At 37.5% G+C, this 25,878-nt stretch overlaps 3 protein-coding genes across 22 annotated transcripts; all 3 read left to right on the forward strand.

Annotated features, from left to right (window-relative positions):
* The first annotated feature begins 165 nt into the window (after window positions 1–165).
* LOC103998922 (probable serine/threonine-protein kinase WNK1) lies at window positions 166–9,786 on the forward strand. Of its 3 annotated transcripts, none has more exons than XR_010491450.1 (10): window positions 166–534; window positions 650–760; window positions 850–1,028; window positions 1,124–1,344; window positions 1,463–1,620; window positions 1,711–2,146; window positions 2,239–3,341; window positions 4,507–7,485; window positions 7,588–7,639; window positions 9,378–9,786. XR_010491450.1 is itself a non-coding variant. In XM_009420532.3 (7 exons), the coding sequence occupies exons 1-7, from the start codon at window positions 460–462 to the stop codon at window positions 2,691–2,693; spliced, it is 1,611 nt and encodes a 536-aa protein (XP_009418807.2). In that variant the 5' UTR covers window positions 166–459; the 3' UTR covers window positions 2,694–3,454. The 3 variants fall into 3 exon arrangements, 1 of the variants encoding a protein (XP_009418807.2); XR_010491449.1 differs by having other exon boundaries at window positions 650–687; window positions 801–1,028; XM_009420532.3 differs by lacking the exons at window positions 4,507–7,485; window positions 7,588–7,639; window positions 9,378–9,786 and having other exon boundaries at window positions 650–687; window positions 801–1,028; window positions 2,239–3,454.
* LOC135623628 (small ribosomal subunit protein eS28) lies at window positions 7,432–9,786 on the forward strand. Its single transcript, XM_065126812.1, has 2 exons — window positions 7,432–7,485; window positions 9,378–9,786. The coding sequence occupies exon 2, from the start codon at window positions 9,379–9,381 to the stop codon at window positions 9,574–9,576; it is 198 nt and encodes a 65-aa protein (XP_064982884.1). The 5' UTR covers window positions 7,432–7,485; window position 9,378; the 3' UTR covers window positions 9,577–9,786.
* Window positions 7,492–24,466, forward strand: LOC103998925 (phosphatidate cytidylyltransferase 1). Of its 18 annotated transcripts, none has more exons than XM_018818456.2 (15): window positions 10,461–10,589; window positions 10,688–10,852; window positions 11,012–11,443; window positions 14,706–14,809; window positions 15,246–15,499; window positions 15,646–15,797; window positions 17,063–17,204; window positions 18,874–19,030; window positions 21,398–21,445; window positions 21,541–21,627; window positions 22,313–22,441; window positions 22,515–22,571; window positions 23,436–23,519; window positions 23,595–23,693; window positions 23,905–24,466. In XM_018818456.2, the coding sequence occupies exons 4-14, from the start codon at window positions 14,735–14,737 to the stop codon at window positions 23,682–23,684; spliced, it is 1,275 nt and encodes a 424-aa protein (XP_018674001.1). In that variant the 5' UTR covers window positions 10,461–10,589; window positions 10,688–10,852; window positions 11,012–11,443; window positions 14,706–14,734; the 3' UTR covers window positions 23,685–23,693; window positions 23,905–24,466. The 18 variants fall into 18 exon arrangements, with proteins under 18 accessions (XP_064982881.1, XP_018674001.1, XP_018674002.1 ...); XM_018818457.2 differs by having other exon boundaries at window positions 23,914–24,466; XM_065126800.1 differs by having other exon boundaries at window positions 10,479–10,589; window positions 10,780–10,852.
* The last annotated feature ends 1,412 nt before the right edge of the window (window positions 24,467–25,878 follow it).

A 25,878-nucleotide genomic window follows, 5' to 3' on the forward strand; every position in this document is an offset into this window, starting at 1 on the left:
AAAGGAATACCATCCCAAAAAAAACCCAAAAAAAGAAATTTCTTGGACTATCACCCATAATAAATAAATAAATAAATAAATATATATATATATATATAATGAATTTTGTGCTATAAATCTGCCCTGATCCAGTGGGATGGCATTTCTCCTGAGAAACATTTATGAAACAGCCTTGTTCAGTTACCAAAAAAATCTATGTTCTTGGTGGGTGAAACTTCCCAAGCCTACTTGCCAAAGAAACCCCCTACCACTACTTGTAGCCCATACTTTATTTAACCAGGAGTTGGATTTCCTTGTTCCAATCTTTGTCTTGTCTTCTCTTCTTTCAACCACTTGGCCTGCCTTCTCCACTTCTCCTCTCCAATCTCCTTGTAGGTGGCAGACCCCAAATTGCTGCCATCTGTGTCTGGCCACACTTCTTTCTTACATTCAAAGTCCTTCTGCAGGAGGGCAAACAGAATGATGGGTGTTCAAGTCCAAGACCCAGATTACTCAGAATTTGTGGAGGTTGATCCTACAGGGAGATATGGCAGGGTACCTGCACTCACAAACCCTTCAATTTTATTCATTCCTTTCACTTTCAAGGTCAATGCTTTTGCAGTTTCCATGTTGGCCAATGTGTTCCATCTTCTTGTTTGTGTTTCTGCAGTTCAATGATATCCTTGGCAAGGGTGCTTCAAAGACTGTGTATGTTCACTCTCACCTGTTGCACCACCCAAGCTCTGATTCCTTCTGATCCATGGAGTTCTGCTCATCTTGGGTTTGTTTTGTTTTCTTTTTTTGATGTAATTTTATGCCAGTTATAGGGCTTTTGATGAGTATGAAGGGATTGAGGTTGCCTGGAACCAGGTGAAGCTCCATGATTTCCTGCAGAGCCCTGAGAACCTGGACAGGCTTTATTGTGAAATCCATCTTCTCAAGACTTTGAAGCACAAGAACATTATGAAGTTTTATACCTATTGGGTTGACACCTCTGAGAGGAACATCAATTTTGTCACTGAGCTGTTCACCTCTGGCACTCTTAGGCAGTAAGTGGATTTGTTAGGAAGATGTTGGATCCAAGAAATCATGCAATTTTGTCGACCATAGATTTTCTTTTGATCATGTGATAATGTGTGGATAGGTATAGGCAACAGCATAGAAGGGTCAATATTAGGGCAGTGAAGCATTGGTGTAGGCAGGTTCTTAATGGCCTTCTCTACCTCCACAGTCATGAACCCCCTATCATCCACAGGGACCTCAAGTGTGACAACATCTTCATTAATGGGAACCAAGGCGAGGTCAAGATCGGTGACCTTGGCCATGCTGCCATGCTCTGGAAATCACATGCTGTCCATTGTGTTGGTATGAGCCATAGACATTAGGAATCAACTATAAGGATTTCTATCGATTCCACAGACAAAATTCTTCCTTTATGTCGTTAGTAGTATCAATTTCATGTTGTCTTTGAAATATTTTGCAGGCACACCAGAATTCATGGCTCCAGAGGTGTATGAGGAGGAATACAATGAATTAGTGGACATCTACTCATTTGGGATGTGTGTCTTGGAAATGGTCACCTTTGAATACCCATACAATGAATGCACCCACCCGGTGCAGATATACAAGAAAGTTATCTCTGTAAGAACTGTAAACTTTCAATTCTATTTGCAATTTAGCATCTTGTTTTGATTATTATGTCAGTAAAGATAGCTTTCATTTTACCGCTAGGGGATCAAACCCAAAGCTTTGTACAGAGTTAAGGATCCTGAGGTCAGGCAATTTGTTGAAAAATGCCTTGCCACAGCATCTGAAAGGCTTTCCGCTAGGGAGCTGCTTAAGGATCCTTTTCTACAAGTTGATGATCTTGGTTCGAGCTATGACGAAGGAAACATCAGCAGTATCGACTGTATTTTGGGGCAACCCTCCCTTGGTCTCATCCAAAGTAATGTTTCCTTTATCACCAATGAGTTTTCAAAGATTTTGCACCCTGAAACAGAGTTGCAGAATGGCTGGGACTACGATGTGACAAAAATGGAAGCGCTTGGAATGGACCTACTCAATAGTCACGAAGATGAGCATCCTGCTATTATGGACATTACTATCCAGGGAAGCAGAAGGGAAGATGGGAACATCTTCCTGAGGCTAAGGATTTCAGACAAAGATGGTACAAGTGATTTTAGTTCAAAATGTAATTTTCTTGTATTAATTCTTTGATCCAAAAAAGAGATAACGGACACCTAAGTATTATTTTTGCAGGCCATGTACGAAACATATATTTCCTCTTTGACATTGATGCTGATACTTCATTGAGCGTTGCCATGGAGATGGTAGCAGAGTTGGCTATCCTGGATTATGATGTGACTAGAATAGCAGATATGATTGATAGAGAGGTAGCTTCACTGGTACTGGAGAGGAAGCCAGGTCCAAGATTAGAAGGAACTCCAGGGGTTCCTGCAGCTACTTTCTGCCAGAATTGTCCCTCCAATGTTTTATCATGTGGTTCACTTCTAGACTCTCTCTCACTGAGAAATCCATGCTGCAGTAACATGAAATCAGTTCACTGTTGCCAACTTGAGGGTGCTGAAATGCCTGGTCAATGTGAAGAGTTAATGTACCCGGTTGAGGGATCCGAGCTTCGTATGACTGGGAGACCACCTATGCTATCAACAGGCCAAGGCTTAATCACTCAAACAATGAATGTAAATGATTAGAACCTATTGTAGGGGGATGAAGAGGTTCTACAATTTGATGACTGCAAAAGAAGTGTGTGAGAAATCTCTAGGCAAGTCAATCTCGGAATCTCACCAGTAACAGTCTCTTGATTTACCAGAGGGGAGTTACCAGTTCACTACACCCAAAAAATTAATCAATGGCTATTAAAATGAGATCAGTCATGACAAGGCAAGGTGCCAGATTGAGCTACAAGAACAGATCAACCAACAGATGACAGTATCCAAAAGAATGCTGTATCCAACCCCAGACTCTACCAATATAGAAAGAATAGTGGAGTCCTCCCTTTCAGACAATCATAACTTCTTCCATATACCTCAAAGTGATACAAACTGTGCCTCTATGCTTAAGATGGCTCCTGCTGATGTAAATTCTGGGTAGCTGCGGAGAAACTGAACACTGCAGGTGGCCCCTGAGATAATGTTCACAAGAAGGAACTTCTATGCTGGATCCATTGCGCCACATGCTCTTACTAGAACCAAGTCCTTCCTGTTGATAATTAACATCTGAGAAGCCTTTTTACAAATACACTGGCAGTCTGAATATCATCTCTCCACCTGCTTTCTTGTACAGCAATAGTGAGATGCACTGAAATGTATTGTTGTTCGCATATTCTTTCGCAGTTTCATGTAAGTTGATTTTCCTACTCGGATAGATGAGGGCTGTTGTACTAAAATAAACACTAACTTGTTTTACGTTATAAGATTTTCCCAAGAGCATGAGAAACATTTCACTTGCTTAATGAGCTTAATCATGTCACTATGTTAATTTTCATTTTCGGGTTTAGCAAGCCTTTACTAAGTTCCTTTAACAGCTTCAGCATGTTCACTGTGAGTTTGCTGCTGTAAGATAACTGTAATTAGCCTAGTAGGTCATTGGAACTTCAAAATTGTTGCTGAAAGCTTGTAATTGACTATCTAAATCATTAAATGAATGAATCAAATATCAAAACCTGTACTTTAACTGTTTGCTAGTTCCTTCAGTTGCTGTCTGTGTTCTTTAAGCCTCTTTCTTTGAAATATTGAGGCTGGTGTTGATCTTCATTGAATGGCACAAGCCAGACAATGAGTGTCCACTGAAGAGGTTGAAAAGTCAGAGCCAGCCTTGCAGTTGCTGCTAATAGGCCTACAGTGGCTTCCATCACATGCTCTCAAGAATCAAAGGTGATAAAGATAGCCATAAACAAAGTAATACTGTAGAGAGATCAGGAAATGGATGGAAACTGATAGTTAAAAAGGTCCGCAGTTGAATGTGAGAGAATGACAAAAAGACTTTTAGAAGTCAGCTTTATGATATGGTCAAAAGCATCGACTCAGATTGTGGTGGATAGCAAGGGAGAAAGAATCTTTGTGATGAGGAGGAATCAAGAGCACTTCCTTTGCTTGATCAAAAGCAAGTCCATCTTGTTTATAGATCACATACCATGATATGTACAGGCACATACACCTCTTTAGGATCTACTTCCATGAAAGTGCCAAAACTGACACCAGTGGAGTTGGCCAAAGGTGTCTGTTTGATAGTAGAGCTGGGTTTTGTTCATATGATGAAGCTCATTTATTCACAAGCTGGTTAATGAGTTATTAAATTAATATTCTTTAGATACATCTCCTTTTAATCATGACAAAGGACTCATCAGAAATATGGCATGCACATCAGGATCTAAATCAGTATGTTCTGCTTCTTTTTTAAATAACTTTTACTGACAAAAAGATGAGTAAAAATTAGTTCATGCACAAATTTGATTGAAGATTTAAACCTCAGGCTTCATACTAACTGTCTGTCTTCTCTGTCCAGGCAGAGATGATTAGATCATGAGTTGGAGTGAAGATTTCAGGAAGGAAAAATCTATTGGGTTGAAGTTTTGAGTTGCCTGAATGGCTTACTTGCACTTTTCCTCCTTCCAATTTATGACTTGGTCAGGTATCAGTTAATGTAGAAGAAGATTGTTTTTCTTTCTAGCAGTATTCTCTTTTCTAATAACATCAATCCTACCAGCTTTCCCCACAAGTCTAATTCTTTCAAAAGATTTGATTGCAGGCTATCTTTTTATTCATGAGGTACCTCACATAAAAGTCTGTGAGATCAGATGAGCAAAAGCAACATGAATGAAATGATATAATATATGAGCTGCCAGATTTCATGGGACAAAAAAGATTTATATGCTGAAGATCCAAAACAAAAGCTTCTTACAGCAAAAAATGCAGTCTATGAAACTGAGTAAAACATACACCTAACTATTACTGGCTTTAGCAAGAAATTATCAAACTGTCTGCATATGGTATAGAAACCAAGAATCGAATGTCAGTATATAGCAAGTCCTCAACATCATGGCAGCTCAGAAACCAGATCAAATCTTTTCCAGAATGGCTGGTAAACAGCATACTGGAGTCAGACAGACAGACATATATATGTATATAGTCAGATCTTTGGTCCAAGACATATTTTGGATACCTAGACTTGTCTTCGTTGATCAATGAGGATCATGACAACCCTTAATTGAGTAGAATTCTTGGTTTGAAATAAATTAAGGAGTTCTAAAATCTGTTGATCTGAGAGGCATTATAGGGCTAATAAGGACTTGATAAATATACTAGTAATAAGGTGAGCTTAAACATTTTGAATTAGTGTATAATTTCAACAAAATTAATGTCAGTTATTTCATTGGATCATTCTCTAATAAGAAAGGACAATTAGACATGACATCACAAAGGAGGATGGTTCAAACTAGTATGCACAGGATTGTCTAAGGTGTCTTTAAGATAGAAACTTTAAGCTTTCAAGGTACTTCCGGGATGAAAACTGAGTTTATGAGAGATTTTCCGACTCGGTCTCTGTATTACCCAAGTTAATAACCTGAAATATATGAGTCGTACATGAGTAGTCAAAAGAAGTAAGCCCTGCTCATCACGTTGAAGACAAGTTTTTATACCTAATCACTTTATAGAATATTCTATGGGGAGACAACTTCTAATCACCTCCCCTTTTGGCCTCTTGTCCATGTGGGTAACAAGAGAGGGGACATGAACTATTTGCCTTGGACTTGTTTTGAAATCTTATCCACATGAGCAAATGGGTGAAAGGTGATTTGAAACTTTTCTCTCTACGGAGGACACACATTGGTTAGGCTAGAAGTTTTATGACCTCCCCATCTCTTCGGGACCTCTACGTCTCAAACGAAGGTAAGGGTTGGCCTTCTCAACCTATACACCTTAGATAGAGGCAAGGATTAGCCCTCTTAACCTCCACATATCTTGAAAGTACCTTAGATAAGTTTATATATATAGATTCGGATCATGTTGGATTGGTAAATACGATCAACCATATATTTTTTTTCCTAGTAGCGGTATTCTAAAGACCAGCATTCCCATGACAGGACAAAGAGGGATGATGTGCAGAGAACCAGCTCCGTCAAAAGGTATCTCATGTGCTCTGTTCTTGGGTCTTTTCTAATAGCTAAGGATTCAGCAGAATATTACAGTCAGTCTGTCAAATCTCTGGATTCTTGAGGAGTTCCTGCAGGGAGGACCTCAATGGGATTGCCGCTAGTTTGGCAGTTATGCTTCTACGGTACTTTAAAGAACATGTAGAAGCTGCAAACAAGAAAGAAATCAATCAATCAATCAATCTAACAATGGTGGTTGCTCCATACAGATGAGAGACAGCTCAAAATATGGGTCATGCAACTGTCATGCCAGCTAAAAGTATTGCACCAACTTGTGGACAGCCCCTTCTCCTCAAGCAAAGAAAAGAAAACCCTACAGCTTGTGAATCCATGGTAGAAGAAGGAAGCCAGCCTGTGCAGTCCAAAACTATACACAGCCTTCCCTTATAAAAAGCTCGCCTTCTTCCACAACCATAACTGCATTCCCTTATAAAAAGCTCTACTTTTCCCTCCTTCCGTTAGTAGCAGCAATGGAGGCAGCTCTCAAGCTCAGGCTCTTTGCCGTCGCCATGATCGCAGTCGTGATGGCCTCTTCCTTAGTGGAGAAGGCCGCCGCGGCCGAGGCTCCCGCCCCCAGCCCCACCTCCGGCACAGCAACCTCGTCGTTCTCGGCCACTGCTGCTGCTGCTGCTGCTTTGTTCACCCTCACCTTCGGCTATCTTTTCTGCTGAGCGACATGTTCTTCGAATCCTCTCTATTGTAGCTTCATTCTTCATTCCTCTGTTGCCATGGGTGGATCTCACTGTTGTGTGTGTAATGGATGGAGGGGAAGAGTACAATGCATGTATGACGATAGTAAATGGTGGGTTTGTATCATTTCCATGGTGTTTATAATGATATGATTTGTTTTTTTTAGCAAATTTCCCAAAATAATCAAGTTTTTATTTTGTTTTTCACATAGCACCCGTGCTTTATTTTGACAAAGTATTTTTTTAATTTTTTAAAAAATAAGATTACCGAAATATTTTTAATTAAATAAGTATTCTTATTTATAAATAGAAGCTCTGAAGTATGAATTCGAAAAAAAATATATATTTCAAATTGAGACCTCGAACAAATCATGAATTATGAAATCATGAACATCCACCTTTTCCAAGTTGTTGAAAATGAATTATGAATTATTCCCTATATTTAAGAATTGGTGGGATAAGAGACCAGGAGCGGATCGGATCCAATCGGATCTGGGATGTGGATCCGAGTCAATAACGCCAACCCGCAGGGGAGTGACAATGGTATTACCGTAAATTTTGTGAATCCAAGGATGCTAATGTGTCGTATCACCGTATGTAAGGAGAGCCGGGAATTAGGGTTCTGCCAACGCTGCATCCGAGGTACGTGCGTGCCTGCTCACCCTTGTCGATCGTCGTTTGTCATCTCCAAACTCGATCTTTTCGTTATCTGACTACGAGTAAGTCTTGCTTCGGTCTCCATAGTTCGCGCTCTCAGCTGACGGTTTAGGCTTCTTCCGGAGGCGGTCCTTGAGAGGTTAGGAAGAAGAATTTGTTTCTTCGATGTGTCCTCTTGTTATTTCTCTCAACTTGTTCCCTAGGCTACTCTGTTTACGATAAATTCCTCAAGGGACTTGGGGATTGATATGTATCATTGTAAAAGTTCACTTTTTTTTTTTAATGTTTTTTGGGTTTGAAGCTCAGCGCTTCTTGATCTTTCTGTGACGCATTTACATATCTATCATTTTGCATAGGTGCTATTGTTCCTTTTCGGACTTCTTCTTGTATTAGATATATTCTAGCTTAAGTGTTGATTGGAGTAGTAGCGTATTGGGCTAGAAGAGACTTAATTTTTCATGTTACTGATGTATGTGCTAAAGCAACATGAATCATTTGTCTTAATTTTCTTCAACAAACCATGCCTTGTTATACATAATACTGAACAAGAACAATATATTTAATTTGCTAATTTTTCCCTAGGCATGAGTTGGTTCCTGTGACCCCTTTTAACAAAGTTTGCCCGGTCATTATTACACTACAGCAATTGATCGAAGTAAAGAGAGATGTTGAAATAGTTAATCTAGTTTATTTTGATGTCAGTTTCAGGCTTTGCCAGAAGCAAAGAGTTTTTCTTGGTGTTATTTTTTTTTCTTTTGCTGCTTAAGCCCTTGTCATATGATGTTGAGATCTATACTGGCATTTATTTTTATGTTCATATGTATGTGCTGTTTATATGTTTGTAGACGTAAAGATTATATACCATAATGGCTGTATGTATTTATATGAGTGACAAAATCCCTAGAACCTATCAGAATTATTCATAATGTTTTGGAAGATTTAGTTATTTTAAGTTGTGGTTTTTAAACATCTTCTGAAGGAAGCCTTCTGCTGTCTACACCACTAACATCACGGTGTTGCCTTTGCCATTTATACTGCTGACAAGCTAATTTGTCCTAAAATATTAGTTTCTTGCACCTGCGCCGCCCCTACGATTAATGGATTTTTAGAACTTGATTGTTCAAATGTATTCTAATGGTTTTGAAAAGATTGAAATTCTTACTATTGGGATACAGCTTGTGTACATATTCAAAATCAAAATAGTAGGATGCTTTGGAATGTCTGCTTAGACATTTTAATTTTAATTTCAACTTTTTGAACTAATTTAGGTATTGTTTTTTTCCCCTTCTGTTCCTCTTTGAGGCATTGTTATGTAACTTTCAAACTCCATGCAATATATTTTGTACCTCAATCATAGTCTTAGTCGAGACTTGTGTATCAATGTTTGAGCGTTTCAGTACAATTTCATCCTCTTATTTGACACAAGGAACTGGTTATTGACAATGTATATGAGGATTAGTACATCCTAAGAACCAACCATCTTAAGGTTTGTTGGTAGAATTCAATAGATTTTCATTTTCCCTTTTGATATATTTGTGTTTATTTTACTTGTAATTGATGGATTAGTTTCAGGATATCATGTGCTGTTTTCATTGTAAGCTTTTGTCGAGGAAACCATACATGCTGTCTTTTAAAGGCTTTATTTGTTTTAGAAGGTCATGCTTGATGACTTCTACTGCTATTCTGTGCTAAATCAACGTTACAAACCTGAACCATGTGATTCTTCAACCAAGACCTGCAACATTTAATTCGTTGGACATGCTATGCTTACTATGTTTCGTCTCTTTTCCATAGTTATGTTGCTTTTGTTTCATAAAAAAATAGCAGGATCCACCAATACCTTATCTGATCAGATTGTGTAACTTGTCTTTCTGCAGCATGGATACTCAAGCTAAGCTTGCAGTCGTCGTCAAGGTGATGGGTCGTACCGGATCCAGAGGTCAAGTGACTCAGGTCAGGGTCAAGTTCTTGGATGATCAAAATCGTCTCATCATGAGGAACGTGAAAGGTCCAGTAAGGGAAGGTGACATCCTCACTCTCCTCGAGTCCGAAAGGGAAGCGAGGAGATTGCGCTGATCGTATTCCCTCGGTGAATCCTGCATGGATGTGCACATGAACATGATGCAGTTTTGTGGTAGATTAGTTATTTGCCCTATTATGGCACTTTGGTGTGGTGTGCGATACCATTGCTAGCTTGACCAAATGCCACAACTATCACTTTTATTGAACTCTTGGAATCATTTTGTTTGGTGCTTATTAAGTTGAAAATGTGGTACTTGTGTCTGATCCCTCGCATCTAATTCTTTTTGGTTACTAGAATTAGAACAACTATTATGTCATCATTTTTACTCTCCATTTGATCTTTAGTCTGATCTATTAACATTGATGAGTAAATAATTAAAAGGTTCATAAAAAAAAATTAATCTCTGTTCTATTAAAATTCACTGAATAACTAAATATAGAAATCAACAATATACACATGAAGAAGTATCATTTTTTTTTCGTTTTATGCATATAAGCCCTCTAAAAATATAATTACATAGGATATGCCCTTATATTAGCATGGTTAACACCACCACCACTCCAATGCCTTGCAACGACATGCTTTAGGGGTAATCCTGTCATTCCGACACTTCTTCCAGAAAACAATATTGATGTAAATTATACACCATATAATTTCCCACTTTATATATTCCGAGAAACAAACAGATTATAAATATATGTATTGTCTAACCCTTATTCCTTTAAATATTCCTTATTCTTGTGTTCGCAATCACATCAGTACCCTTCGAAATAAACTATAGCACATACTATAGGGGTGTTTTTATGATTTCAACTTTTTAATAGACCTAAGTTATAAAAGAAGTAATGCAATTATACGCTTTACGTAATTAACTACTTACATGAGGGTGGTTATGCAAAAATACCCGTCTAAATATCACGGGCACCGTTCCTCCTGCCATCACATCACACCTGTGTTAAATCTGCCATTCAGTGGCCGTCGCTCCCCAAATCCATTTGGAGGAAGCCCAAAGAGATAGGAGAGCTCGACTTCCGCTCCCGAGACGGTCATCCCTGCTTCCCCCGAGGTAAAAGTCGAATCTTTGGTGCTATTACTCCAATTTCTTTTGCGGAGATGGCAATCATCTTTTTGTTCATCGTTGGTTTGACTTCCCTTCCCCCACAGCTCCGGAATTGCTGGGAAAGGGTCGGCGGCGGGTTTGATTTAGCTAGTAATCGATTCACCCAGAGACCAATCTTGTTTGTCCTTTGTGATAGGTGTGATTTCTCTTTTCCGCTACCAGGGTTGTTCTTGTTGAGCAGCGGCGGAGAGCGAGTTCTTCAGGGAAAGGTAAGATTGGAGCCGCTTTTTCCTCCCTCTTTCGGGCTGTCTTTGCCCTTCCTTGCTGGGAACTTTCTATCGCAGGGTCGTCTGTGGTGGGTATCTGGGTGCCTTTTTCTTCGGTGCTTTGTGTCCTGGCTCGCCTTTTTGATCTGTAGTTACTTACAGGGTGTAGCCGTGAGTTGTTTTGAAGGGTCATAGATGCTTAAGATGGAAAAAAAAGGAGAACAACGATGGTTTGTTCTTCGAAATCGACACTACTAGAATTTGCTGCGGAAGCAGAACTCTAGGGTTGATGATGTTTGTTGGTCGAAACATCAAGCTATTCTGAGACGGAACTAAAGATCGAGCCTCTGTCACTTAAAGGTTCGCTGGGAGGGCCGGGCGCCCGCCTGGTTAAACTTAGGCCAGCTCGAGCGTGAGTCGAAGCAAAACACTCATCTGGTTCGATTGAACCAGGTATCTGTCGCAGAAACCACCACCCGCCTGTGCCCTAACGCCGAAGTCCTTCTTTCCCCCACTGCGTTCCTCGCGGCGGCGGAGTTCCTCCCACCGGCGAACGACGGCGGCAGCGGCGGCGGCTTCTTCCCCTCCCTCCAGGTATATCTCTCTCTTTCTCCTCCTCCCTCCTACCTCTGCCCCGTTCACCGCAGTCCCCCGTCTCCCCCACTCTTTCCCTCTTTCCCCTTCTTCCCCTCTTCTTCGTTCACCGCTGCCCTTCTACCGTCCTACGAACCTCGTTTTCCCTTAATTTTGATGTGTCGAATTTTGAGTATTTGGAATTTTTTCTTTGGATGTTTTTATGCTTGAGTTCTGGATTTTTTTCTATGAAATATCTAAAGGTTATGTTTTCTTCCCGATCAATTGTAATCGGTTTGGAATTTGGTTTTACAAGAATCTAGTATGCATGCAATGAGTGTTTGTTACGTTTTGTTGATTGGGTGGAAAGCTTTTAGTGGAAATAGCATTTCAGCATTCCCACATAAAGTCGGTCTGTGCCTTAGTTTGTATGAATTCATTGGACACCTGATGTTGTTCGAACAGCATTAGGAGGTACTGTACATGCATAACATACAACTTAGTGCATGGAAAGTTGCACATCATTGTGCGCTGGATCAGTTGAGAACAACAGCTGCCTGCTGTAGTGAACAATGTGGTTTGGTATTTTAAATGAATGCAAGTTTGATATATTATTTTAGTTTTAGTTTGTTTTTATTAATCATGATATATAATTTTTAAATTATAATATTCATGAGTGTCTTGCACTCGCTCGAGCGAGTGCCTAGCGTTTTGAACATTTTGGGACCGTGGTGCCTTTTGGCGTTTAGCATGTTTGACTACACTTAAGTTTCTTATACACATTCTAGGACGTATATCAGCACTTTTGGGCAGTGTCAATCTCAAGAAATTTTGCCTTTCTTTTCAATCTACTGCATGGTTGGTTTCTCACTAGTCGTTGTGACTTAAGAGGAGTCATAGTTGTTAACAGACATTTACACCAATGATTTTTGAGCTGATAGGAGATGAAGAAGATTCTGAAGAATCTACCTATCAAGATCCATTCTCTCTGGATTGTTTGCATTCGGTGGTTACTCGAATTAGATGTTGCAAAACTACATTGCTACCTATCAACTAGTACGGGATTAGTATGATGTCCTTAGAAACAATATTGTAATGCTGAATTTACCTGACCCCCAGGTGATGCTATTTAATTATTGTAGTTTTGGAGTGACAATTAGTTAAGGAAAGTTGACAGAATAATTAAAAGGCATCAATCATAATCTAGGAGATTTCTGATAGAATTGCATCTTCAGTGATATGAACCATTAACATGAGTGTCTTTCTATTTGATTTTAACACTTGTCTAGGATGAGATTTCTTTAGAAATTGGGAGTTTTTTTATGACCATTAATTGAGGGGGATGACAAGATACTGACGGTGTAAATAGTAGTGGTAAGTCATGGAGTACATGTGCTAAATGTCTTTGCCATTGATTATATATGGTTTAAATTTAAATAGTGTTTTATGTGGCTGCTTTTGTAGATGTGTCTGAGTGACCAAATTTTATAGGTCATGTATAAACCAATGATTTAAAAAGCGCTAGGCGCCAAAATGCGCTAAGGTCCAAAAACGCTCGAGCGCTCGCCCAAGCGAAACGAGACGCTAAAATATAAAAATATATAATATAATTATTTAAATAAAAAAATATGTTATTAAATTAAGAAAATCGGGTACAAAATCACAATGTCATATTAATAAAAAGTCTCAAAAATTAAAACAATAAAATTTTACATCAAATCTATTGAGTTACTCTATACACTTATCATTTATTCTGAAACTTAACAATAATTTTAAATAAACAAAAATTAATAGTATTTAAATCAAAATAATATATTATTAATCTAATAAATAAAAATACTATTATTAGTATACAGTTAGCAGTATACTATTAATATATTGTTAACAGTATAGTGAGAAGAGTGTGAGAAGACCGAGGCTGCTAAGGTAACGACAGCGGTAGCTGGAGCGGGAGCGGCGAGCGACGGCTGCACCGGGAGCCGCGAGCGATAGCGATAGTGGGAGCGGGAGCTGCGAGCAACGGCGGGAGCGGCGAGCGACGACAGTAGTGACGAGTGATGATTGTGGCAGCGGTGAGAAGTCGGCGAGCAGCGATTGTGGCAGCAGCGAGTAGCGACAGTGGCAGCGGCAGCAGAGAGCAACGAAAGCGGGGAAGAAATCTCGATGGCAAAATCGCGAGTGTTAGGGTTGGGGAAGTCGGGGAAATCGCGAGAGGGAGCCTATCGGTGATTTAGTTGGTTCGATCGAACCAACTAAAGCACTGGAGATCAAACCAAACATGAAACATTGGTTCGATCGCCTGGTTTAACCCGGGCGCTCGCCTGAAGCGCCACACGCCTGGGCTCGGGCGAGCGCCTAGGCTGCGCCTTGTTGAAGCAAGGAGCTTGGACATGAAGCGAGGCGCTCGGGCCTCACCTCGCCTCGCCCGAGCGCCTATTGAAATCACTGGTATAAACTTAGTGCACATGCAACAAGCATATAAAATACATTTGCCTTCAAATATATTTTTGGATAGATGTCATGCAATGTTTACGATGAATGGTTCAGTAGGTTGTCTATGTCATGTTGAGATGCTTAATGTGTCTTGCATTTCCAATAGAGGGTTTTGATGCTGGTAAGCTATCAACACTAGACATGTGCCATTGCATGTGTAAGAATTCATTCCATTTTTTCTGGTTTCAAGGATTGCGTATTGTGTGTAAAGAAACAACAGCTCACCACACAAGGTTCCTGTGCTGGATCAAGGAGGGTCAATGCGTAAGCAGAGAAAGGCTGTACAGGATCCAATTTGGCATGGTATCCCATGCTTTTCTTGTTCGCAAACCTGTGTTTGTGTTAGGACTTGTCATATGGCTTAATATCTTCTTAAGAAGTGTAGGTATCAGCCCGCATGGTTCAGTTATCATTAGCTGTTACTTCATTACATGTTGGAATATAACTATGTATAAAATAAGTGCTTCAGACTGTACTTTGTGTAATCAGTTTAAATGATGCATCCTCTCTTTGTTTTCACTAAAGAGAGATTCTTTTAATTCTTAAGCCTGTTATAATGAAAGTAATTTATGAGAATTATCTAAAAGTATGCATTGGAGTATACTGTTTTATTTCTTTATATTCCTGTTGTTACTTTTATGTGTCTTTTGCATTAAAGTGTGCTTAAAAACAAACTTCATTATGATCTATCTCAGGTATATTCTCTCTAAATTATCGCTTTAGGATATATACCTTTTAGATACATACCTTTTAATTTCTTAGTAACTTCTATATTGTCATTTTTGGTTAGCCTGGTGGATTACGAAGAATCAAGTTGCCATGCATAAAGACAGTGGCTCCAGTGACACTCCAAATTATTTGGGACGAATTCGACATCGTAAACGCCCTAGTGAGGTGGGTTGCTGCATTGTTGATGTTCTGTTTAACAAATGTGGATTCACTAATATTCTTTGGTTTTCAGATGTACACAAGTTAAGAAGCTTAGGTTTTAATTTTTTGAAATGTCTGGTAGCGTACATCACAATCATTGTTTTGATGGATTGATATGATTGATGCATTTAATTTAATTTGTTTTATGTCTTCCTATATTTCATTTGTGGGGTTGCTGTGAACTTAATGCAAATCAGGTGTCGGATGGAATGATATGCATATTGCTATGAGACTACCATTTTCCGTAAAGAGATTCACAGCAAATTGTTGTTGGGTGCAATCTGTTGTTTTTGTCTTTGTCAATTAATCAAAATTTTCTTTGTTTACTGGATGCATAGTATGATGTTATATCATTATAGTTTTTATGAAACATTTAGAGAATGTAAATCTTTCTTTTCAGGTTTCTGCAGATGCAAATAAAGCAAATGGATCAAAATTGCTTGTTAATGACCGCAATAAATACAAATCAATGCTTATTCGTACTTATTCATCAGTGTGGATGATAGGGGGCTTCACTTTTATAATCTATATGGGCCATCTCTATATATGGGCGTTGATCGTCGTCATCCAAATTTTTATGGCCAAGGAGCTTTTTAATCTACTCAGAAGAGCCAATGAAGAAAGACAGCTTCCAGGGTTTAGGCTGTTAAATTGGTATATCTTGGGTCTCGTTTTGCTATTTTTGCAGTTCCATTGGTTTGAATAGCTTCTGTTAATTTTTTGTAATTTTTCTTCATTGGTAAATGGAGACTTTGAGGTTGGCACTAATGTGGTATGATTTTTTATTTTTCACTTTGCAGGCATTTTTTCTTCACTGCAGTGTTGTTTACTTATGGGCGCTTTCTTAGCCGGCAGCTTGTCAACACTGTGACTTCAGATAAATTGTTGTATCAGCTTGTTAGCGGCCTTATTAAATATCAGATGTTTATTTGCTATTTCCTGTATATTGCAGGTTATATTTTCTTTTAGTTTTCACAATGTTTGTCATATTAACAAGGCATTTTCATGTAATAACATTATTATGACATCTGCTTATTATGTGCTTTATTGTGTTAATATTATGCAAGGTTTGTCGTACCGGACTGTACCGCCCGGTACGGGCGGTACGTACCGGTCCGATCGCCCCGTACCGTATCGAGTATTATAGCAATGTACAGTAACACTGTAGCAGTGTACAGTGCTCGGTACATGTGAGTGTACCGCTCGGTACACCTGGGTGTACCGAGCGGTATACCGTACCGGTATCGAGCCCGGGTCGAAACGCCGGTACGGTACGGTACGGCGAACCTTGATATTATGTGCTGTCTTTCTATCTTTTTCCTTTTGATTTAGTACATACCCAAACATACTAATGGTGACCTAACATTTTTCCTATTCCTCAGTAGAATTTGACATCTTATTTTATGGACAAGTGGACAATGATTACAAAAGTAGTAAACAAATTCATAAGCAATAGATTGATCAGGAACACAATCCATTCCATTTGTAGTGAAAATAAAAACAAGATGATGTGCAAGAAGAGAGGGATGTAGAATTTTTATCTTTTCTTTCCAATGCATATATTCTAAAGATAACTCCAGATCTTTCAAGAATAAGTTCAATATGAGACTTTGACTTTGAAGCCAATTCTAGATCTTAAAAAAGGCTGAAAAAGCAAAATTTGAAACTGAAAGTGTTTGTTAAATTTTATTACCCTTTCAAGATTACTCCAATGAATTGTTCCTTTTTTTAAATTTGAGAGTGGACGATAGAAGACAAAGCATCTCTGTTGCCAATGAGTTGATAGTTGGTCTTTTGCTGAAATTATGTAAATAATTTTATGTCCTACAATAACTAGTTTGATATGGTTAATTTTGTTTTGTAATTGGAAACCATACGAGAAAGTGTAACTTGTTATCATTTTGTTTCTGGTCTCAGTTGGAGAAACTGTTTTAACTCCCATAGATAGGATTCCTCCTCTATTCTTTAACCAGTGATTTTGTATCAAATTCTTCTTTTTTCCAATTTTGCATGGAATTCTTGCCTATGTTGTTTGAATGTCTGAAACTTAAATCATGTAGTACACCCAGTTAGTACCTCATTGGTCTACAACTGGCCTCTCTTAATTAGAAGCATCACCTATTAATGCTATCATGCAATTTATTTCTTATAATGGGAGTGTTTTGTGACTCAAAATTACTATTAGAGGAATGATCAATATCATTTCATGTGGCATAGGTTTTGTGTGGTTTATTCTTACACTTAAGAAGAAGATGTATAAGTATCAGTTCAGCCAATATGCGTGGACACACATGATTCTTCTAATGGTATTTGTGCAATCTGCTTTCACCGTCGCAAACATATTCGAGGGTATATTTTGGTAAACTTCTATTGATCTTATTCCAATTTTCCATTTATGAGAAGTTGACTATTGTCAATGTCTTCTAGAGTAATTTACTTTCAAAGGCATGGCATCTCTCTCTCTCTCTCTCTCTCTCTCTCTGAAATAGTATGACATCGTTATCAAAGTTTTTGGCATTATCAAAGTTTTTGGCTGTATTGTTTAAAAAGCTTAGATGATTGTACTTATTGTTTATTTTGTTACTCCATGGATACTGAATAGAATACTAATATGACTCAATACACTTGATCATTTGGTACATCAAATCTTCACAGAAAAAAGAGTCTTTTTTCAGATTTATTAGCATCTACACCCCAATGGTCTTTGTACTTGATGAGCATCGGCACCCTGAAACAAGGGCCCTTGTTCAATGCCCCTTCAAACTCTCTCTCTATATTTTTTTAAAAAAAGGTTAAAAATCTCCCTGCATCTCAATAAGTCAAATTTCTGAATGGTTTAACATTTCGTCTTAAAGGATCACATTTTGTCTTAAAGGGTTTGACTCCATCATGAAATTTCTTTCTTTTTCCTTGGTGACAAAAGTCTTTTCTTAACTTCCCCCTCCCCTCTTTTCTTCTCTTTGTCCATTGTTGGAGATGTTGTGGTTCCTTTTAAGATTGTTTTATATATTCTCTTCCTTTTTCCTTTCACTTCCATCAGTTCTCTTTTCTAACTATGAAGATGCGCCTATATATGCCAATGGCATCTATTATGCCAGCCATTAATCAGCATGGGAGTGCTTTAGAAAGACATTCTTTTCTAAAATATAGGATAAATGCACCTTAGAAACAGCAATAAAAATCTTTAGTTATACCATGGGAACTATGCTTCTGTAACATTGTTCGCCTTGCATGCAACTAGGGCTGTTATGCAACCCAGGCATCGATGATAAATTTTTTCTTCTCCTTTAGGAATATTCAAACGATTGATTATCTTCTCATCCTGGGTAATGACAGTGTCTCATGTGCTATACATGTGCAGGCTTCTAGTACTTACTAGAAGTTAATCTTTGGAACATAGTGCTCGGGAGATAGCAGATAATAAAAGATGTATCAATTTCACTCTATTAACAATAATTTGATGCTTAATAATAATGACATAAAAAACATCAATTCCTCCTGAGAGAACCATCAGGTATCTCCAAGATACAGTATCCTGATAATATCTGCTTTCTTATTCAAACACATTTCTTCATTGTTACTTATTTGAAGTATTGAGAAGTGCTGCTATCTGACACACCTGTTATGTGTACAGAAAAGAATAAATATAACAACAATCATGTCCTAAGATTATAGAATGAGTGTATTAAAATCACTTATATGAGTATAGCATCACTTATCTGAAAAGAGAATTCTAGTGCAAGATAGAAAATATCAAAAAATTTTCAGTTTCAATTTCTTTGGACTTTTTTCATCTCCATGATACATTCATATGAAAGAACAATGCGGACTATATGATTATATATATTTGAATGGTATCTTTTTAACTGCTCCAGGAACAGAGTAATCGTAGTGTTCTCAATTGTATGTTTTGAATTTTAGCTTAGAATACCTCGTTTATTATTTCTAGCATGCTTTTCAGATTTCTTGTGATTCAAAGTTTTATGTTTGTAGTAAAACTATGAAGGATGAATATTGCCCCTTTACAGGTTTCTCTTACCAGCATCACTTATTATTATCAATGACATTGCTGCATATTTTTTTGGGTTCTTTTTTGGGAGAACACCATTGATCAAACTATCTCCAAAGAAAACTTGGGAGGGTTTTATTGGGGCATCAATCACGACATTGATCTCTGCCTTCATGGTGAGCATCATCAACTTGTTTGTTGACTATGCATTATACTTTTTAGTCTGTTTATTTTCTTTTTATTACATAGGCAGTTTTTTTAGTTCATATAAGGCAGATAATGCATCTAGGCTACTGTTGGAAATGCGAGACCCATATATGTATATATGCAGACAATGGGCTTTCATGTCATGAACTTTGTTAGTAACATTCTTAAATGTATTTCTTTTTCTTTCTCTCTCTTATGTTCATTTTGGTGATATATATTTATGATGTACTGATGTCTGAATTATAAATGAAAGAATAAAAACAGATGAGAAGAGATAATAGCAAGAGGGACCTGCAAGAAGAAATATGAAGAATAAGGGAGGATATTCTAATGGAAAGAAAGGAAAAGATAAGAGAAGAGGGAAGATGCTCATGTTGATAGATAGGCTTTGAGCAAAATGAGATGGATTTCATTGTTGCAAAGCATCTTCATTAAAGACTCATCCACTCTTCTTAAGTCTCTTATTATACTAAAAAATAATTACTTCAAACCATTAAAATTTTGCCTACTAACATGGCATAACGAATGAATAAGCGTAGAACATATTTTCAACCCAAGTTAAACTTGTCTGGTGTTGGAATTGAAACTATATTTTCTGGCACATAAATATACATGAAAGGCCTCTAATCCTTTCTCACTTTAGAAGGAATATTGTGATAGAAAAAATAGAATTTTTAGATGTTTGAACCTATTAAGTAGCTCAGTAATGTAAGAGATCAAGCCATTGAATCTCTTGCTATGTATATTTAATGGCTGGCATATAGGATCTTGTTCCAACTAGTGGTTTGTTGCCATAGAAGATATGTTAGTAACAATGCACACATAAACAGACCAGCTGTCTTTGTTTGTATTTATCATGAACAGTATTTACATAGAATGATGCAAATGTTGGGCATTTTATTCATCTATTGAGAAGTTGGGAACTTCACACTTTCAACATGTCATGTGTTGCAACTAAAACAATTATACAGTTTTTTTCTTTTTCAGAAAGACCAAGGTTTGGTAAGATACTAAGATTCAATCAGGATGATATCATGGGACCATTCTTTCTTGATTGAAGCCTTGTTTTCTGATTGTAATAATCAGTTGTTTAAAGTCGAATAAATAAATTTTTGGAGTCTCGTTTTCTTTGAATGTGTTAGCTACAAAGGATGATCATAACGTACCTTATCTATACTACATTCTATCAAGTGTTTGCCATGAAAAATACTAATTTTCTGGTTGGTTACATTTTCAGTGCATATTCAGAAATTCCTTTATGTTTGGCAATGATTTATTCAGCATGGTAGAAGACAAGTTTTGTGATAGAGGCTGGGACTTAGTATAACAATAAAGTTGCTTCCTTGCAACTTGGGAGATCAGGGTCTGAGTCATGGAAACCTCTTTATATTCAGAGAAAAGACTACATACATTGACCCTCTTAGAACTCGCATTTGGTAGAAGTCTTGTGCATTGGCCATGCCTTTCTAAAAGCTTTTTATAGAACATGAACAGTAATATGTTACCACACTGCATTCTGATTTTATGATACCAAATTATATGTTTCCGAGGAATTATTAGTGGTCCTATTGAAAAATCTCTTCTTTTTTTTTTCCTATCTCCAACATTAGATTGTCGATGATGAAACAAATCTTACTATCTATGGTTAAGTAAATTTCATCAATTGATCAAGAAAAATATGAAACTATTGGTAATAATTTTTCACTGTTGTTATTCAAGGCTCATTTACAACTTTCACTCAAGGATTCAAGTAAAACATAGAATGTTTTTAGTTTATATGTATTATTTAGGACAACTAATTACTTTTTTAGGAACCTGAAGCCTAGTGAGGCAATGTAATTTGGTTTAAAACCCAAGTCTGATACCAGTTTTGGCACCTTGACAGATTGTGTACTAGCCACTGTAGAGTTATATGGTCCGTTTGTCGGCCCTTATTCAGGTCGATAAATACCGATTGATATGTATGATCGGCATTCAAACCATGCTTGTAAATACACCTTTTTTTCAAAGAAAAATTGATATTCAGGACTTGTAATATCAAAATAGTAACATTTTAAAAATATTTCAGATGACACTAATCAGTTATATGTTTTTCCGGTCTGATCAACACAATTTGTATGAGCTTTTAACAAGGGTCTAATTGTGACCATTGATTCAAGTCTTCTCTTGTTGGTATTTGTCCTTACAATTTTTCGTTGTTTGTTATTTAAATTTGTAATATTTGAATGTGAGTTGTCAACGTATGTGTATATGGAGGCTGAACCAACAGGGATAGCTTTTGCAGCAAGCTACTGTTGATTTTTGGTCATTTAATTTTCTTTAATGTTATTTTGCAGTTAGCAAATATAATGGGCCAGTTCCAATGGCTTACATGTCCTAGAAAGGTAACTAACTCAATACAATTATCCAAGCAATTATCAGCTTGATTATGAGCTATATGATGCTTTTCCACTTTACTGACCAAATGGACTATTTGTAGGACTTATCAACCGGATGGCTGCATTGTGATCCTGGCACGTTGTTTAAACCAGAATATTTTTCAGTACCTAGATGCATGCATCAGTGGGTAAAAACACTCAAAACTGCTGGGATATGCTTTTATCTTTGAACTAGTGCATTTAATTTCACTCATTTTTTTGCAGAAAAATAATTATTTTATGGCTCCTTATTTATCTTTTCTGCTCCCTTTTGTTGTTGGCCCATGCAAATTCTTGGCCTTCTTAGCAAAAGAAAAAAAAATCATCTTGGCCTTAAAAAATCAATCTTCTTTGGTTTTCTTTGTAAATTGCTATAGTTTATTCAACAATCAAGAGATTTAGACATGAATAGTTATTTAATTTCCGAATATAACAGAGAATAAGGTCATTTATTATCGTATACCAATCATTCCCAGTTGCATCTCTTATAATAACCCTTGCCAGTACATGATTGATTTATTTGTTTATTTGTTCAATCCAAACTAATTTATGTGGTTGATTGTGTGGTAAAGAGTAATTGACCAAACCAGTTGTCATGATGACCTTTAGAAATTACATGTGTCTTTAATCATCTTTGAGATTCCTGATTAGTATCTTGGAGAACTATCAATGCTATGGTCATATCTAATTGAAACATGAAATAGTTTCTAAATTTTGATCTTGTTGATTTACTTGTTTTGTCGGTGTCTTTCTTCATTTGATTTGTTCATGGAAGTAATATTTTTCTCGTTGTTGAGTTGTTTCAATTTATATCTGACTTTTCCTTTTCTGCAGTTTCCTTGGAAAGAAGTAGCAATTTTGCCTGTGCAGTGGCATGCTTTAGCTCTTGGTCTGTTTGCATCAATCATAGCACCATTTGGAGGATTCTTTGCAAGTGGTTTTAAACGTGCCTTCAAACTTAAGGTGATATATTAGACATTTACGTTTTGAGGACCCAGAAGACTTCTTGGTAATATTTAATTTTTTCAATTTCTAGGACTTCGGTGACAGCATTCCTGGACATGGTGGAATTACTGACAGAATGGATTGCCAAGTAAGTTGCTGGTCCTTGACATTAAACTTCAACTACTTACCCCAGCTAGTATAACCTCCTACCTGGAGTGCCTAGAGAAATTACATTCCTATTAAACACTAACATCACATGTTGCATTTCTCAAATCCAGCCTAAGTAAATACTATATTAACCAATCAAATTAGATGGTCATATTCGATGCAACTGTCGTTTATGTGTTGCATCAGTTTTGAAATATATGTTTTATTAAGTTTGTGCTAAGTTTACCAGTCATACGATGCAAGCTTCTAGTTTTATATGACAAAGCATAATCCAGCCCCATACGTAACCCATCAATCAATGACCCAAACATGAAGCGGTTTGGACACGCAAAGCTGGTTTTTGCTCATTTAAGCTGTTTGATTTACATTGAAGTTAAATATTAAGTATGGTGTTAACCTTCTTGTCTTGCAATACTCTCATGTGTAAGTATTAAGTTTTTGTGCTTAAAAAATATGCATGATATGGTTCATTTGAATTTTATTTTGTTTGGTTTTCTATTGTTTATTCAAGATAGTATTAGTGGCTTTTATTCATTGCAGAACTCTTATATGCTCTTGACTCAAGATATATTTCACTGCTTTAAGAATTTGACATCAAATATTAAGTTACTTGGCAAATTCAGGAGCTGAGAATAATAAGATTCTAAGAAATAGAGTTTCAGTTCTTTCTTCAAATGTTAATAAGGAACATGCTATACTTAATATGCTCATGTAGGCAGAAGTGCCAACCTGTGACTTGAATCATCAATTTTTCTTGAATTGTGACATTGAGTTGGTGCCCATAATTATAACTACTCCAGGTTGCCATAATACAAATAAGTTCTTATGTTTCCTTTTGTTGCAGATGGTCATGGCCGTTTTTGCATACATATACCATCAATCATTTGTCATGCCTCAAAGTTTGTCAGTTGAGATGATTTTGGAGCAGGTATGGTGTTTCCATGAATTCCTTCGTTTGCTCACACCTTGGTATGCTATTCCAAATGTTTTGAACATCATGCAGATATTAAGGAACCTTACCTTTGAGGAGCAACAGTTTCTATATGAGCAACTTGGGAATATCTTTCAAGCCAGGCAACTGTTGCAAGCCTAGTTTCTTCGTGTAATTATCGCCTATGTTTCATGTACATTATGTTGCCTATTGCTGCTTCTTAAGATTGTCTTAGAATCGTGCATAGCCCTTTTTAAATTACATCTTAACAATCTTCTGCTCAAAAGCTTGATATAGTCTTGAGCTTCTCATGCATCCATTGCAAGTTATTCACTCTCTTTCCATGTTACTAACACTATTCTATTTGAAATTGATAACCTAGGATGGCCAGACTCCAGAATCATTATATATTTGGCACCATCTTATGATACACCATTGAACGGATGGAACTCGTGAAACTGTTGATCTTTGAAACTGCTTGTAAATAGTTTTTGCACCATATTAGCTTGCAGCATGACTGCAACTGGATCAGGTCCAGCACCGCGGAAACATACTATATCTTCTTGCATGTGTTTGTCCAGGTTGGAGTAAGCTGGTGTCATGCATCTATATAAAGTTGAGGATTAGATGTACCGAGAATCATTGATCTAGAATCTCATACATTGAAGTATATTTTGGTAATGCACTGAAATGATTAGAAAACAATGAGGATTGAATGCTAAAACGTCATTTTCTGGAGGATGAGCACTTTTTGCTGATGATGTTGTACTCTTTTATGCAACATCTGGAGGATTAGATGTACCCTTTCTGGATGTATGTTTATTATGCTTCTTTCTCCCTTGGGAATGATATAAACACATAGGTCTGAGGTATTGTGACAGCTATTGTGGCTTTAATTTGTTACGAAATTTAATGGAACAAACAAATCAGATGATTTTGGATTCTCTAAGTGTACAAAAATTCGTCATGGGAACATCATGTTTATGGATTATCTTTATCACCTTAGATGAGTTGTAGTTTTGTCGTTTGTTTTCCTTCAAAGTTTACAACAGTTTTCTCTTCATGCGTATACTTGTTGTGATTTGCATATTCTTCTCCGGGATTTCCAATCCCAAGATTCGAACCCACACGATCTTTAGCGGTACTGCATTTCTATTAGTCACCTGTATGTCTTTATAGGCTTTGTTAGATCGCGTTAAATGCATTCAAGATTTTATGAGCAATTTAAGGAATTTAACATCATAATTCATAAGCTTCAAAATCCTTATGGGACCTGCGAAGTAAAATTTGATTAGCACTATTTTTTCGTTTACATTCATTTGCTAATCTTGTGATGGGGCTTACTATTTGTCTGTATGATTTCATCCTTGCAATCGGCTATTACAGTGATGATTTGAACGCATGTCACATCAGCTATGAGTCGTCGTGTTCGGTACGTGGAATTTTTTTTCCTTTCTTAGTTTCGGTGAACCCTCACTCGAGCGCGACACCCATGTCATCACCACACGCCTAACGACACGTATAATGTCACAAATCATTGGCTCCTCCATCTTCCGCTGCGGCGCCTCGAACAGCCTACGCCAAGATTCATTCTCTCCTTTCGGTCAAGCGGGACCCTCCAAGTGCCACGTCAACAATCGAACCCCTTTTCTGGGTCGAATCCGACAATTTGTGTGCTTCTTTTTTGACGTGGGTCCCCCTGCCCCTTGAAGCCAGCTGCCGTCGTCGTTTCGACACGGCACCAATCGAGCCCGATCGCTGTCTGGAGTCGGACAGCTAAAACCCACGGAGCATTTGGCTTGATTAAGAATAGGAAACTTTCAGTATTGCCATGGTCGTCTGCACATCGGAAAGGGGATAATTACATATTACTCTTTATATTCAATTATCTTTAATATTTTAATTTTTAATTTAAATTATATTAGTATTTTTATAATTACCAAAGTACGAAAGTGTAACGTCGTGATTTTAATGTTCTAGTTGGTGTTGATGGACGTTGGTGGTGGCAGACGACGATGCCACTGGCGATCATAGGTAACCACCTTCATGCACCTTAGCGAGCACCCTCTCAGCCTCTTGGGATGTTAGACATCCGAGGAGTGATTGACTAAAGGATTTGCATTATAGAGTATCATTAATTATGTATACTTGATAATGCTTAACTCTTTAGGCCACGATGGGGTCAGTCTGCAGTGTCTTATCTCTCTTGTAGTGTAGGATATCATCCTTCCAACTCGATTATTCTCTTATTGTAGACATATCATTCTTCTTAATGGTTTGGGTCGATAGTATCTCGGCTAACAACCAGCCCTCTCTCGGAGCTGAGGTGGATACTAATATAGCGAGTGCATCAGCT

This window comes from Musa acuminata, chromosome BXJ2-9 (genome assembly GCF_036884655.1).
Source record: "Musa acuminata AAA Group cultivar baxijiao chromosome BXJ2-9, Cavendish_Baxijiao_AAA, whole genome shotgun sequence".
In the NCBI taxonomy this organism is placed as follows: Eukaryota; Viridiplantae; Streptophyta; class Magnoliopsida; order Zingiberales; family Musaceae; genus Musa; species Musa acuminata.

Bases quoted from the DNA above. Each gene is read 5' to 3' on its own strand.
- LOC135623628 (XM_065126812.1), top strand. From the start codon at position 9,379: ATGGATACTCAAGCTAAGCTTGCAGTCGTCGTCAAGGTGATGGGTCGT.
- LOC103998922 (XM_009420532.3), top strand. From the start codon at position 460: ATGATGGGTGTTCAAGTCCAAGACCCAGATTACTCAGAATTTGTGGAG. The intron at 1,029-1,123 runs GTAAGTGGATTT...ATGTGTGGATAG, and splicing joins ACCTCTGGCACTCTTAGGCA to GTATAGGCAACAGCATAGAA. The intron at 1,345-1,462 runs GTATGAGCCATA...AATATTTTGCAG, and splicing joins ACATGCTGTCCATTGTGTTG to GCACACCAGAATTCATGGCT.
- LOC103998925 (XM_065126809.1), top strand. From the start codon at position 14,735: ATGCATAAAGACAGTGGCTCCAGTGACACTCCAAATTATTTGGGACGA. The intron at 15,798-17,062 runs GTTATATTTTCT...CATGTGGCATAG, and splicing joins CTATTTCCTGTATATTGCAG to GTTTTGTGTGGTTTATTCTT. The intron at 21,446-21,540 runs GTAACTAACTCA...GACTATTTGTAG, and splicing joins GGCTTACATGTCCTAGAAAG to GACTTATCAACCGGATGGCT.